This window comes from Heterodontus francisci, chromosome 2 (assembly GCF_036365525.1).
Source record: "Heterodontus francisci isolate sHetFra1 chromosome 2, sHetFra1.hap1, whole genome shotgun sequence".
In the NCBI taxonomy this organism is placed as follows: Eukaryota; Metazoa; Chordata; class Chondrichthyes; order Heterodontiformes; family Heterodontidae; genus Heterodontus; species Heterodontus francisci.
Genome location: NC_090372.1, coordinates 193,989,078 through 194,005,214, shown reverse-complemented (window position 1 = coordinate 194,005,214; position 16,137 = coordinate 193,989,078). Strand labels below are relative to the sequence as shown.

The 16,137-nt window shown below is 46.3% G+C and overlaps 1 protein-coding gene across 6 annotated transcripts in view; it reads right to left on the bottom strand.

Moving 5' to 3' along the window:
• Positions 1–16,137, bottom strand: part of ncapg2 (non-SMC condensin II complex, subunit G2) — a 159,137-nt gene that overhangs the window by 74,119 nt on the left and 68,881 nt on the right. For all 6 annotated transcript variants that reach the window (XR_010969404.1, XM_068015001.1, XM_068014998.1 and 3 more), the window contains exons 11-14: positions 13,796–13,921; positions 5,057–5,236; positions 4,058–4,210; positions 2,539–2,761 (exon numbers count right to left, since the gene is read on the bottom strand). Coding sequence is in view for 5 of the 6 variants with exons in the window: in XM_068015001.1 (XP_067871102.1) it covers positions 2,539–2,761; positions 4,058–4,210; positions 5,057–5,236; positions 13,796–13,921 (682 nt within the window). In the remaining variant the exon portion in view is untranslated. The remainder of the gene's footprint in view (positions 1–2,538; positions 2,762–4,057; positions 4,211–5,056; positions 5,237–13,795; positions 13,922–16,137) is intronic.

Below are 16,137 nucleotides of genomic sequence, written 5' to 3'. Positions count from 1 at the left end.
GTCATTCAGCAGGCTAAGCAGCCAATCACAGGCAGCAAACCAGGAAATAACAAGCAAATTCTCATTCATTTTTTGCACTTTTACAGAAAGCAAAATTTTTTTTTCTTTGGCCTCCTTATCTTGGGAGACAATGGGTAAGCGCCTGGAGGTGGTCAGTGGTGTGTGGAGCAGCGCCTGGAGTGGCTATAAAGGCCAATTCTAGAGTGACAGGCTCTTCCACAGGTGCTGCAGGAAAATGAGATTGTCGGGGCTGTTACACAGTTGGCTCTTCCCTTGCGCCTCTGTCTTTTTTCCTGCCTACTGCTAAGTCTCTTCAACTCGCCACACTTTAGCACACTTTATCCCAATAATGATTGGGATATACACATGGGATAAAATGGTAGCAACTGAAATATAAATTTTTTTAATTTTTACAAAAATTTATAGTATTTTATATCATGGAATGGAGAAATTTGACAGTTTTTCAGGGCCAAAGAGGTTGTTCAGCAACATTTATGACTTAGTACACCGTTAAAAACCCAGTTACAGCTCATTCAACAAGGCCGAACTTTTACAAGCATTTTAACAGGGATAATAATAGCATTAAAAAGTGCATGTTCATAGATTTCCATCTATAAGGACATCAACAACACACCCTGTGGCGCAACAGTGACAGCAAATTCCAATTTCATAATTTGACTGCGCTTGTGCAGATGCCAGAAGTTCCTGTCAGCTTCATAGACTAATAATGGTGAACTGTTTGCAAAACAAAAGCCCTGAAAAATTCTGCAGAGCACCTATTTCCTCTCCCCAAATGTTACTTTATGCATCATTTTTTAATCTAAAAATTCATGCAGAAAACTTCCTTAATCACTTATAGTTAGTTACTGTTAGGTAAACATTTAAATGAAAAAAAAAACCATAGGTCAACGGTTCACAGTCATACTTGTTCATGAGCAGGTAATCCAGGCTGACATTTCAGTGCAGTACTGTAGGAAGTGCCATCTTTCAGATGATACATTAAACCAAACCTCCATCTGCCCTCAAGTAGATGTAAAAGATCCCATGACACTATCTCAAAGAAGAGCAGGGAGTTCTACCTGGTGCCCTGGTCAATATTTATCACTTAACCCACGTCAATAAATACAGATAATCTGAGCATATATACAATTGCTGTTTGTGGTACCTGACGGAATATGCAGCAGTGACTACATTTCAACAATAACGCATATTTATATAGTTCCTTTAACATAGTAAAACATTCCAAGGCACTTTACAGAGGTGTTATGAAACAAAATTTGACATCGAGCTGCAAGAGGAGATATTAGGACAGGCAATCAAAAGCTTGGTCAAAGAGATAGGTTTTAAGCAGAGTCTTAAAGAAGGAAAGAAAGATAGAGGTTCAGGGATGGAATTCCAGAGCTTGAGGCTCAGGCAGCTGAATTCACAGCCGCTAATAGTGGAGCGAAGAAAATCGGCAATGCACAAGAGGCCAGAATTGGAGTAGCACAGAGATGTAGGAGGGTTGTAGAGTTTACAGAGATAGGGAGAGGCAAGGCCATAGACGGATTTGAAAAAAAAGATGAGAATTTTAAAATTGAGGCATTGCCAGCCAATGTAGGCCAGCGAGTATAGGGGTGACGGTGAACAGGAGTTGGTATAACTTCAAATACAGTCACCAGAGTTTTGAACAAGCTCAAGTTTACAGATTGTGCGGCTAGGAGAGCATTGGAATCATTAGGCTGGATCTTATTACGGCAACAGGCCAGAAGGCTAGGGGAGAACCAGCCTCGGCCCTCTGTCGGAGCCCCATTGCTATTTAACAGCAGACAGCCAATTAACTGCCTGCCGTTGGGGACACCGTTCCTTTAAGGGATGAGTTCCTGCCTCTAGAGCTGCTGGCCAATCGGAGGAACAGCAGCTCTGTAGTACCAGAAGCGTTACCAGGAATGGTGGCCTGACATTACCAAAAAAGGAGACAACCCCGGGACAGGTAAGTGAGGTCAAGGTCGCCGGGGCCATTCAGGCAAGCCTTGCCGATGCGCTGGGGGGCGCGGCCATTGTTGGCATGAGGGCTCACCAGGAGCTCTGGATTGGGCGCAAAGGAGGGACCCTCCCTGACCCCACTAGGAGGCTGCCAGGCTTCACCTGGCAGCATCTCCACGCGGCAGTGGGCCCTTCCACCTTCAGTAAAATTGTAGTAGAGGAAGGAAGAGGCCCTTAATTGGCCTGGGGCAGGAAGGTCATCCTTGGCCTTCCCCACCCTGGACAAAATGGCAGGGGGCCTGGGCAATGTCAGGAACGGTGCCCCTTTCCATTTTGTTTGCTCCCCTGCCTCTATGCCCGTTTCCAAGGACAGAATAAAATCCTGTTCATTGAGTCTCAAAGTAACAAAGGCATTGATGAGGGTTTCAGCAGAGGAGCAAAAGTACTTAATTGGCTGTAAAGCACTTTGGAACACCCTGAGGTCATGATAGGCACTATACAAGTATAAGTTATTTCTTTCTTTAATAAAGACATGCTTTCTTTTAGCGCTCAGTAATCAACATAGAACCTTACCAATGTTTGTTGGTGCAGTGTGCTCGTGTGCATACTGATAAAACTTCCTTGCAGCCATGGGATTCATTTGTATAAGAGTGACACACCGTTCACACCATACCTCTTCAGGTTGATTCACAGGAAAGAAGGAGTTAAATAACAGGTTGACAATGCGCCTTGCAACTGGTCGAGCATCAAGCTCCAAACGGGCCAGAAGATGCTCCATAGGGCAGATTTTCCAAAACTGTTAAATTAAAAAGAATATAAGTACTTTCATCAGTATCTATCAAATGTTATTACATTTATAACCATATGAATTTTCCTACATTTTGTACAGTTCATATGAATGGCAGTTAAATGTACTAAATATGTAACTGTCAGTGTTTCTTGTCCATTTATATGCACTGTACAGATTTGGACATGAGAAAATAAAGCTTAGAAAGAAAAAAAAAATACATTTGGCTCATTAAGCCCTTTCATTCTAAGGCCTATGTAAAAACTGCCCCAGTCATAAACTGTAATCAAATTATTCAATTTCCTGCAGAAATGTCGTGCAAAATATCTCTCCTCAACTCTCAAGGTGAACTCTACATCAAACTTTAAAAAATTACATTAGAATCTAAGAAATAGGAGCAGGAATAGGCAATTTGGCCCTTTAAGCCTGCTTCACTATTTAATAAGATAATGCATGATCTTTTACCTCAACTCCACTTTCCCGCACTAACCCTATATTCCTTGATTCCCTTAATATTCAAAATAATCTGTCAAGCTCTGCGTTGAGTATACTCAACGACTGAGCATCCAAAATCTTCTGGGAGTGAATTCTAAATAATGACTACTTTTGAGTGAAGAAATTTCTCATTTCATTCCTAAATGGCCAACGCCTTATTCTGAGACTGTGACCCAGAGTTCCAGACTCTTCAGCCAGGGATTCTTCTCGCATCTATCATCAGCTTTTAAGAATTTAAGATGTTTCAATGAGATCACCTCTCATTCTTCTAAACTCTAGGGAATATAGGCCTAATCTACTCAATCTCTCCTCAAGGACAATCCCTTTACTCCAAGATCAGTCTAGTGAACCTTTGTTGCACTTTCTCAGAGGCAAGTTCCTTACGGAAGGAGACCAAAACTCCTGTGGTCTCTGACTTGTTGGTAAAAGTTTGAATTTGAAGCTCAATGACCTGCATTTTACTGCAATCGCGACCACTATTACTACACAATAACATATAAACATTATTTCAAGCTTTCTTCTTTGTCATAAGGAATGGCACTGCTTTACAGATTTTACATAAAAGTGGAATCAGAAAATGGAATCCTCAAAACATCTATTTAAAAATTACAAAATCCCATGCAATGAAAATGGACTTTGACTTGGTTTATAAACAACAGCTTTGATTAAATGTAATTTGGTTGGATTGCAGTACCTTCCTGACATTGGAATGAGTTACATTTTACTTACACAATGCTTTCTGGCAGCCCTGAAGACAAGCAATTATTGCTAGTTCACATTTGAGACACTTCACTTTCCTATTAATCTTACCTTTGCTGCTCTGGCGGCTTTAACTTTCAGCAGCATATCAACAAAGGCCACTCTGACTTTTTCTGAGTTGTCATGGAGACTGTTTTTTAGTCCAGGAAGAAGCTGCTCCAACAAAGGATGGCTCATTCTATTGTCCAAAGTAACTGGTAAACACTGCAAAACAGAAGGAAGACACAGAATATTTTCCACACAAAATACTGAGAGCCTTGGCCACATTAGCGGCCATGTACCATTGTGCCCGTTAAAATGGCTGGATTATCAAAATTGTGCTAATTCACGAAAAAGTTTTAATATAAAAAAAAAATATGGCATCTTGCAACATGAATTTAGTAATATACTTCCACATTATTGAATTTTCATGAAAAATAGGAGGTCTCCCAATTAAGACAGAGATGAGGCGAAATTTCTTCTCTGAGAGGGTTGTTAATCTTTGGAATTCTCTACCCCAGATAGCAGTGGAGGCTGGGTCATTGAATATATTCAAGGCTGAGTTAGACAGATTTTTGATCTATAAAGGAGTCAAGAGTGCAGGCGGGAAAGCAGAGTTAAGGCCACAATCAGATCAGCCATGATCTTACTGAATGGCAGAGCAGGCTCAAGGGGCCAAAAGGCCTACATCTGCTCCTATTTCTATGTTATATTAGTATGTTCAATAAGTTCAGGAGCTTCCTTATTTACTCAAATTAAATGGCTAGACAAGAACCAGGCCTGGAGATTGGTTTGTGCCCAAATTCAGGCAAACACCATAGTGTGAAAAACTGAAGTGCAAGGAGACCATACAAAATTGGTCCGCTTGCGTTCTCAAGATGCGACTAGCATGTCAGGAGAGCCACTCGGGCCCCGGGAAGTAGTGCTCCAATCCTGAAGATGACAAAAGTCAGCTGGCAGAGACGTTGGCTCTAGGCTCAAGATGAGTCCGGGAAGGGTATAGATACTTGGATCTTTAAAAGGTGGCGCGCAGGATAAAAGAAAATGGGAGAAAAAAAAACTTTCTCATACCTTAAAGACAGAACAACGAACATCAGCAGAGCTTATATCAGCCGACAGGTCACGGAGCACTTTGGTTAGAAGGTCAGTGAGAATGGAAGCGGGTATCATCTCCCAGTACTTTCCAGCAATTCTGCACACACCAAGCACACCAGTAGAACGAACCAGAGGCTGAGGATCTTCCAAAAGATTCTATCAAAGGGAAAGAATCAAAGTATTGGAAGTTATATTTTGTTACTTTACCACATGTTTAGCACTCATTAGAGAATTTATTCTGGGAAGAGTTAAGATAAAAACAAATTTAATACATAGCATTGTAATCATACGGTGAAAAAATTACTTTATTCTTCTTGAGGGATATGTTTTGTCTATTTGGCAAGTTCCACATGGCACCACAACAAAACACTCTAGACCCAATCATAAATCAAACCATCCTCCAGCAGTCAGTCAGCATAGTTTAATTCTTTCATTTCCATCTTATTCTAGTACATGGAGACGTTTTTGAAGCCTCCAAAGAATAGGGTATCAGCAGGAATGAGCAGTGTCCTCTGTCTTGAGTTTTAGCAACAAAGTTAGATTGAAGAGGCTGGGGTAGTTCTCCTTGGAGTAAAGGAGTATCAAGGAAGATTTGATTGAGGTGTACAAGATTATGACAGGATTCGATAAGGTAGATCAAAGAAAAACTGTTTCCAGCAGCTAATGGCACAAGGACTAGGGGGACACAGATTTGAGGTTTTGGGTTAAGAGATGCAGAGGGGACACGAGGAAGAACTTTTTTTTTTTTAAACACAGCAAAATGACTGGGAACTTGCTGCCGACGAGGGTGGTGGAAGCAGAGATAATCAACGAATTCAAATGGAAATTCGATGGGGAATTAGGGAAATAAACTTGCAGGGCTATGGGACTGACTGGATTGCTCTGCAGAGAGCGGACATTGACTCAATGGGCTGAAATGTCTCCTTCTGTGCCATTATGATTCTATGAATATACTCTATGACGAGTCACATATGTTTCAATTTGATTTTTACGAAGGAAAAGACACTCAAAGAACAAAGAACAGTTCTTTGGGCCTCCTTATCTCGAGAGACAATGGATATGCGCATGGAGGTGGTCAGTGGTTTGTGAAGCAGCGCCTGGAGTGGCTATCAAGGCCAATTCTGGAGTGACAGGCTCTTCCACAGGTGCTGCAGAGAAATTTGTTTGTCGGGGCTGTTGCACAGTTGGCTCTCCCCTTGCGCCTCTGTCTTTTTTCCTGCCAACTACTAAGTCTTTTCGACTCGCCACAATTTAGCCCTGTCTTTATGGCTGCCCGCCAGCTCTGGCGAATGCTGGCAACTGACTCCCACGACTTGTGATCAATGTCACAGGATTTCATGTCGCGTTTGCAGACGTCTTTATAGCGGAGACATGGACGGCCGGTGGGTCTGATACCAGTGGCGAGCTCGCTGTACAATGTGTCTTTGGGGATCCTGCCATCTTCCATGCGGCTCACATGGCCAAGCCATCTCAAGCGCCGCTGACTCAGTAGTGTGTATAAGCTGGGGGTGTTGGCCACTTCAAGGACTTCTGTGTTGGAGATATAGTCCTGCCACCTGATGCCAAGTATTCTCCGAAGGCAGCGAAGATGGAATGAATTGAGACGTCGCTCTTGGCTGGCATACGTTGTCCAGGCCTCGCTGCCGTAGAGCAAGGTACTGAGGACACAGGCCTGATACACTCGGACTTTTGTGTTCCGTGTCAGTGCGCCATTTTCCCACACTCTCTTGGCCAGTCTGGACATAGCAGTGGAAGCCTTACCCATGCGCTTGTTGATTTCTGCATCTAGAGACAGGTTACTGGTGATAGTTGAGCCTAGGTAGGTGAACTCTTGAACCACTTCCAGAGCGTGGTCGCCAATATTGATGGATGGAGCATTTCTGACGTCCTGCCCCATGATGTTCGTTTTCTTGAGGCTGATGGTTAGGCCAAATTCATTGCAGGCAGACGCAAACCTGTCGATGAGACTCTGCAGGCACTCTTCAGTGTGAGATGTTAAAGCAGCATCGTCAGCAAAGAGGAGTTCCCTGATGAGGACTTTCCGTACTTTGGACTTTGCTCTTCGACGGGCAAAGTTGAACAACCTGCCCCCTGATCTTGTGTGGAGGAAAATTCCTTCTTCAGAGGATTTGAACGCATGTGAAAGCAGCAGGGAGAAGAAAATTCCAAAAAGTGTGGGTGCGAGAACACAGCCCTGTTGCACACCACTCAGGATAGGAAAGGGCTCTGATGAGGAGCCACCATGTTGAATTGTGCCTTTCATATTGTCATGGAATGAGGTGATGATACTTAGTAGCTTTGCTGGACATCCGATCTTTTCTAGTAGTCTGAAGAGACCACGTCTGCTGACGAGGTCAAAGCTTTGGTGAGATCAATGAAAGCAATGTAGAGGGGCATCTGTTGTTCACGGCATTTCTCCTGTATCTGACAAAGGGAGAACAGCATGTCAATGGTCGATCTCTCTGCACGAAAGCCACACTGTGCCTCAGGGTAGACGCGCTCGGCCAGCTTCTGGAGCCTGTTCAGAGCGACTCGAGCAAAGACTTTCCCCACTATGCTGAGCAGGGAGATTCCACGGTAGTTGTTGCAGTCACCGCGGTCACCTTTGTTTTTATAGAGGGTGATGATGTTGGCATCGCGCATGTCCTGGGGTACTGCTCCCTCGTCCCAGCACAGGCATAGCAGTTCATGTAGTGCTGAGAGTATAGCAGGCTTGGCACTCTTGATTATTTCAGGGGTAATGCTGTCCTTCCCAGGGGCTTTTCCGCTGGCTAGAGAATCAATGGCATCACTGAGTTCCGATTTGGTTGGCTGTATGTCCAGCTCATCCATGACTGGCAGAGGCTGGGCTGCATTGAGGGCAGTCTCAGTGACAGCATTCTCCCTGGAGTACAGTTCTAGGTAGTGCTCAACCCAGCGGTCCATCTGTTTGCGTTGGTCAGTGATTATGTCCCCCGATTTAGATTTGAGGGGGGTGATCTTCTTGATGGTTGGCCCAAGAGCTCTCTTCATGCCATCATACATTCCTCTGATGTTTCCGGTGTCTGAGGCCAGCTGAATATGACTGCATAGGTGTTGCCAGTAGTCATTTGCGCAACGCCTAGCTGTTCTTTGTGCAGTACTTCTGGCTGCGGATGTTAAATCGCTGGGGGCTTTCTTGTAGTTCAACAGTGCAATGCGCTTAGTGGCTATGACAGGTTCCAGCTCTTCATTATGAGATTGAAACCAGTCTGCATTTCTCTTCGCACTTTTGCCGTAGGTGGTCAAAGCTGACTCATAGATGGCGTCTCTGATGTGGGCCCACTTGGTCTCAGCATCCCCTGTGGGAGTGTTTTGAAGGGCTGTTACAAGTGAATTTAGAAATTTTTGTAACAGCTGTGGGTGAGAAATTCTGCTCGTGTTGATGCGCGGGTGGCCCTTCTGCTTGGAATGATGCAACTTCTTTGGTCTGAGTCTAACCTTGCTGCACACCAGGGAGTGGTCGGTGTCGCAGTCCGCACTGTGGAAGCTGCGTGTGATTTGAACACTGTTTAAGGCGGCTCGCCTTGTGACAATGAGGTCTAGCTGGTGCCAACGACGTGATCTTGGGTGCCTCCATGAAACCTGGTGACAGGGTTTAGTGTGAAAGAATGAGTTGGTGATGCAGAGGTTATGATAGGTACACAACTCAAGCAGTCTCTGCCCGTTCTCATTCATCCTTCCAACGCCATAGCGCCCAAGGCAGGAGGGCCATGAGTCATGGTCGGCCCCAACCCTGGCATTAAAGTCCCCCAGCAGGAATAGGTGTTCGGTGTTGGGGATGCTGCTAATGATGTTATGGAGTTGTTCATAGAACTGGTCTTTAGCTTCAGGTGGGGAGCAGAGTGTTGGAGCATAGATGCTGAGTAGGTGTACTGGACCAGAGGTGGTGAGCAGTCGGATGGACAGTATGCATTCCGAGCCATTTGAGGGAGGCTCTATCATGCTGAGCAAGGAGTTTCTGATGGCGAAGCCCACTCCATGCTGTCTTGGTTCTTCAGGATCCCTGCCCTGCCAGAAGAAGGTGTAGTCTTGCTCTGCTAGAGAGCCACTCGCGGGGAGGCGAGTCTCCTGAAGTGCTGCAATGTCCACATTGAATCTACTGAGCTCGTTGTTAATGATGGCGGTCTTCCGAGAATCGTTGATTTGTGTAAGGTCTTCCGACAGGCCAGGACACATAGTTCTGACGTTCCAGCTTGCAAAGCGAAGGGCTGGTACCTTCTTTCCTTTTTTCATGTTGTTTGGTGCAGTGTATCAGTCCACCTTTCGGGCAATGACCCTGAGCTCCAAGCACCCATTAAAGCAGGCAGACTGTGGCGGGACAGAACCTTATTGACCGGGGGCTGCCCGGTTTGAGGCGGGCGGTAGCTGTCCAGTGAGGTGCAATGACCTCTCCCACCGACAAAGGCAACCCGTGGCGCCCAGGTTCTATGCCAATTTATCTGGACTTATAACCCGTAACTGCTGCCTTCCGTGTTGTTTTAGTCGCTGTGAGGCAACTATGGAGTGACCTCTCCATGGCGCATGCCTGGGCAAATTTATGGAGGTTGAGAGTTGCCCAGTCGTCAAAACCCCCCTCTCGGCCTTTCTGGTGGGGTCCAAAGGAGTGCAGGACACGACGTTTGGCACCAGTATGGCTGCAGGAACTGCCGGAAACATGCCAAAGGTGACACATGACCGCCTACGGGGTTCCGCTCCGGATTTTCTGTTCGGGTTTACTCCCTTAGCCTTGGTCTCTCCCGAGACGCCCACAAGGCAGTGGGGTTGTTGGGGCCCCTACACAGGTGTAGGATGGTGCCGGTGGGAGGAGGGGATGCAAGGGGGAGGGGTAGAAGGAGGGGGTGCGGGGGGGGGGGGGGTGCAGGGGAAGGGGGTGCGGGGTGAAGATGGTGCGAGGGGGGGGCGGGGACGGAGGTGGGGGGGGGTGGAAGGGGGGTAAAGGGGGGGGGGGGAGGAAGCTGGTGCAGGTAATAAGCCATTTCCTCAGTGCCCACCATCAACGTCCAGAAAGCTCATCCACGTCCTTCGGTAGGTGAAGCATCATTTGGCAGACTTAGAGGTGATTACATTTGCTAAGGGTTTTTTTTTTGCAGTGGTTTAAATAAAGGCATGCAGCATTGCCGACAGTGCGCTGCAGATGCTCTCCGAGCCATCTCCCGCGGGCGCTTTGAAGTTGCGGCCGGGGGGGCCGTTCGTGGATTTTTTGGGTGTTCGGGGCACCTTTTCTCAGGGCTTCTCTCGGGTCCCGCTGCTCCTTCTTCACCTCTATGGACTTACCGCATGCCGTGGCTGCAGACACTCTGGACTGTGAAGACAGCAGGATCGGAGATTGAAGTATCGGCAGCTGTGCTCGTCAGTTTCATCCGGATCAATTTCATTGAGAAAACAAAGAGCAGGAGTGGCTGGGGGAGGGCAGTGGGCCCAGGTAACATACACTAAACTAACTGTTAGCCTTTAGATAGGGCTAAAATGAACTGATTTAAAGAGCCAGGGGAATTTAAACAGTTTAAGAGGGCAGATTGGGGGAGAAAACGTTAGGGATGGGAGCAGATGGCCATGGATAGAGTTGAACAGCAAGGGAGCTTCCTAGGGAGCTTCCAGCCCAGAAGCCATCTTGAACTCTCCTATACAAAGAACAGTACAGCACAGGAATAAGTCATTCGGCCCTCCAAGCCAGCGCCGATCTTGATGCCTGTCTAAACTAAACCCTTCTGCACTTCCGGGGTCCTCACCTCTAGCCAATGAGGATGCAAAGATTTCTGTCAAGGCGCCAGCAATTTCCTCCCTTGCCTCCCTCAGTATTCTGGGGTAGATCCCATCAGGCCCTGGGGACTTATCTACCTTAATGTTTTGCAAGACGCCCAACACCTCCTCCTTTTTGATATCAACATGACCCAGACTATCTACGCTCCCTTTCCTAGACTCATCGTCCAAGTCCTTCTCTTGGGTGAATACTGATGCAAAGTACTCATTTAGTACCTTGCCCATTTCCTCTGGCTCCGCGCATAGATTTCCTCCTCCGTCCTCGAGTGGGCCAACCCTTTCCCTGGCTACCCTCTTGCTCTTTATGTACGTATAGAAAACCTTGGGATTCTCCTTAATCCTGTTTGCCAGACTTTTCATGACCCCTTTTAGCCCTCCTGACTCCTTGCTTAAGTTCCTTCCTACTTTTGTTATATTCCTCAAGGGCTTTGTCTGTTCCCAGCCTTCTCGCCCTTACGAATGCTTCCTTTTTCTTTTTGACTAGGCTCACAATATCTTTCGTTATCCAAGGTTCCCGAAATTTGCCAAACTTATCCTTCATCCTCACAGGAACATGCTGGTCCTGGATTCTAATCAACTAACATCTGAAAGACTCCCACACGTCAGATGTTGATTTACCCTCAAACAGCCACCTCCAATCTAAGTTCTTCTGTTCCTGCCTAATATTATTATAATTAGCAATTTAGCACCTTCACCCGAGGATTACTCTTATCCTTATCCACAAGTACCTTAAAACTTACGGAATTATGGTCACTATTCCCAAAACGCTCCCCGACTGAAACTTTGAACACCTGGCCGGGCTCATTCCCCAATACCAGGTCCAGTACAGCCCCTTCCCTAGTTGGACTATCTACATATTGTTTCAAGAAGCCCTCCTGGATGCTCCTTACAAATTCTGCCCCATCCAAGCCCCTAGCACTAAGTGAGTACCAGTCAATATAGGGGAAGTTGAAATCACCCACCACAACAATCCTGTTGCTTTTACATCTTTCCAAAATCTGTCTACATATCTGCTCCTCTATCTCCCGCTGGCTGTTGGGAGGCCTGTAGTAAACCCCCAACATTGTGACTGCACCCTTCCTATTCCTGAGCTCTACCCATATTGCCTCGCTGCATGATCCCTCCGAGGTGTCGTCCTGCAGTACAGCTGTGATATTCTCCTTAACCAGTAATGCAACTCCCCCACCCCTTTTACATCCCCTTCTATCCCACCAGAAGCATCGAAATCCCGGAACATTTAGCTGCCAATCCTGTCCTTCCCTCAACCAAGTTTCTGTAATAGCAACATCATAGTTCCAAGTACTAATCCAAGCTCTAAGTTCATCTGCCTTACCTGTTATACTTCTTGCATTGAAACAAATGCACTTCAGACCACCAGTCCCGCTGTGCTCAGCAACATCTCCCTGCCTGCTCTTCCGGTCAGTCTTACTGGCCTTATTCACTAGTTTCCCCTCAGTTATTTCACCTGCTGACCGACTGCTCTGGTTCCCACCCCCCGCCACACTAGTTTAAACCCTCCCGAGTGACACTAGCAAACCTCGCAGCCAGGATATTTGTGCCCCTCCAGTTTAGGTGCAACCCGCCCTTCCTGTACAGGTCCCACTCGTCCCAGAAGAGATCCCAATGATCCAGATATCTGAAAGCCTCCCTCCTACACAAGCTGTTCAGCCACATGTTTAGCTGCACTATCTTTCTATTTCTAGCCTCACTGGCACGTGGCACAGGGAGTAATCCTGAGATTACAACCTTAGAGGTCCTGTTTTTTAAACTTACTACCCAACTCCCTGAACTCCCCCTGCAGGACCTCGTCACTCTTCCTGCCTATGTCGTTAGTACCAATGTGTACCACAACCTCTGGCTGTTCACATTCCCCCTTCAGAATGCCCCCTGCCCGTTCAGAGACATCCTTGACCCTGGCACCAGGGAGGCAACACACCATCCTGGAATCTCTTTCACATCCAAAGAAGCGCCTATCCGTGCCCCTGACTATAGAGTCCCCTATAACTATTGCTCCTCTGCGCTTTGTCCCTCCCTGTTGAACAACAGAGCCAGCCGTGGTGCCACTGCTCTGGCTGCTGTTGTTTTCCCCTGATAGGCCATCCCCCCCCCCTCTCCCCCAACAATATCCAAAATGGTATACTTGTTAGCGAGGGGGATAGCCACAGGGGAATCCTCCACTGACTGCCTGCTCCCTCTAGCAGTCACCCATCTATCTGCCTGCACCTTGGTGTAACCACATCTCAAACTCCTGTCTATGATGCTTTCCGCCACCTGCATGCTCCTAAGTGCATCCAATTGCTGCTCCAACCGATCCATGCGGTCTGTAAGGAGCTGCAATTGGGTACACTTCCTGCAGATGTAGTTGTCCGGAACGCTGGAAGCGTCACGGACCTCCCACATCTCACAATTGAAGCAATTTACCCCTCTGACATTTCTGGCACTAATTAATACATCAAATTAAAATAAATACTTATTAAATCCTTACTAAGTTGAGTTACAATTAACTATATGGTCCCTAGCACTAGATTTCTACTATAAATATTAAATGCTAAATACAGTAATCTCCTCCCTCCAGTTTAGTTACTCCTTTACTTATTAATTAATTAGGGTTAATTAGTTTATCAATGCTTTATTTTCAAATTCAGCGCAGATTCCCTACCAGCCAAGCAGGTCACAGCTTTCCTGCGACGTCACTTTTTCAGTTTGTTTTTCCACCCGAGGTAACTTACTCTGTATACTTACCGCTCCGGAACTCCGCCCTCAGAGTCTCCTCCCTGGAATTTTCGATTTTTGATTTGTCTCTGAACCTCTCGCTCAAATCTCCGAGGTTCTGGCGCGCTTTTTGAATGCTCTCCTCTCCCGCTACTTCTCTCCTGACCAATATGTTGGACAAATTGATATACATGGATAAAAAACTACATTAAGTATACTTACAAAAATTTCCTCAAATTGCCTTTGGATTTCAATGTCTACTTCTTCATTGGTTACTCCAGGGTCTCGAATCGGAAATGCTTCGACAAAGAGAATTGCAGCATTTGCTCGCACTTCAGAATTTCTGGCCTTCAAAAAAGAAAAATACTAACTTGAACAAAATAAAAATGGAAAATACTGCAAATACACGGAAGATCAAATTCTGTTAAGTATGGAAACCAGTACGGCACATAGTATCTGAAGTGAGATTTATTTATTTAGAGATACAGCACTGAAACAGGCCTTTCGGCCCACCGAGTCTGTGCCGGCCATCAACCACCCATTTATACTAATCCTACACTAATCCCATATCCCTACTACATCCCCACCTGTCCCTACATTCTCCTACCACCTACCTATACTAGGGGCAATTTATAATGGCCAATTTACCTATCAACCTGCAAGTCTTTGGCATGTGGGAGGAAACCGGAGCACCCGGAAGAAACCCACGCAGACACAGGGAGAACTTGCAAACTCCACACAGGCAGTACCCAGAATTGAACCCGGGTCGCTGGAGCTGTGAGGCTGCGGTGCTAACCACTGCGGCGCCCTGAAATTTCTGAAAATATTGAATCCACTTTACTGCCCTTTTCTCCTCTTTCTGATACTTCAAATAATTCAGTAAGCTTTTCCATTTAAAAATCCGTACTGACTTTTTACAAAAGTTTTATTTCCTGTCCATATCTCTTTCCTATCTTTGGCCTCCTTATCTCGAGAGACAATGGGTAAGCGCCTGGAGGTGGTCGGTGGTTGGAGCAGCGCCTGGAGTGGCTATAAAGGCCAATTCTAGAGTGACAGGCTCTTCCACAGGTGCTGCAGAAAAATTTGTTTGTCGGGGCTGTTGCACAGTTGGCTCTCCCCTTGCGCTTTTGTCTTTTCTCCTGCCAACTGCTAAGTCTCTTCAACTCGCCACACTTCAGCCCCGCCTTTATGGCTGCCCGCCAGCTCTGGCGAACACTGGCAACTGACTCCCACGACTTGTGATCAATGTCACAGGACTTCATGTCGCATTTGCAGACGTTTTTGAAGCGGAGACATGGACGGCCGGTGGGTCTGACACCAGTGGCGAGCTCGCTGTACAATGTGTTTTTGGGGATCCTGCCATCTTCCATGCGGCTCACATGGCCAAGCCATCTCAAGCGCCACTGACTCAGTAGTGTGTATAAGCTGGGGATGCTGGCCGCCTCGAGGACTTCTGCGTTGGAGATACGGTCCTGCCACCTGATGCCAAGTATTCTCCGGAGGCAGCGAAGATGGAATGAATTGAGACGTCACTCTTGGCTGACATACGTTGTCCAGGCCTCGCTGCCGTAGAGCAAGGTACTGAGGACACAGGCTTGATAAACTCGGACTTTTGTGTTCCGTGTCAGTGCGCCATTTTCCCACACTCTCTTTGCCAGTCTGGACATAGCAGTGGAAGCCTTTCCCATGCGCTTGTTGATTTCTGCATCTAGAGACAGGTTACTGGTGATAGTTGAGCCTAGGTACATGAACTCTTGAACCACTTCCAGAGCGTGGTCGCCAATATTGATGGATGGAGCATTTCTGACGTCCTGCCCCATGATGTTCATTTTCTTGAGGCTGATGGTTAGGCCAAATTCATTGCAGGCAGCTGCAAACCTGAAGATGAGACTCTGCAGGCACTCTTCAGTGTGAGATGTTAAAGCAGCATCGTCAGCAAAAAGGAGTTCCCTGATGAGGACTTTCCGTACTTTGGACTTTGCTCTTAGACGGGCAACGTTGAACAACCTGCCCCCTGATCTTGTGTGGAGGAAAATTCCTTCTTCAGAAGACTTGAACGCATGTGAAAGCAGCTGGGAGAAGAAAATCCCAAAGAGTGTGGGTGAGAGAACACTGCCCTGTTTCACGCCACTCAGGATAGGAAAGGGGTCTGATGAGGTGCCGCCATTTTGAATTGTGACTTTCATTTCCTGTCCATATTGATGCTTTATTATACTGTTTGATGTTTTGTTGCATCCTAAACTGTGAAAGTCAACAGCCTTCACTGACGACCTCTTGGAAAGCTGCCCACAGAGATTTAACAACCTCTGTGGCGTGGATTTTACCTTTCCCAATGTCAGTTTGAATCTGGCGCCAAGTTAGGGAGTTTTCCAGGCATCAAGCAATTGATGTCATCATGCAGGGCAAGCAGCCAATCACAATGAAGTATTCTCAGACAGCAAGCTAGGAAGTAAAATGCACAGATATCCTTCACTTTAAACTACATTTTAGAGAATTAAATAAATGCTTGGGATTAAGCCGAAATATCAAACTTCAAGAAAAAATTTAAAATGCAACTTTTTTCA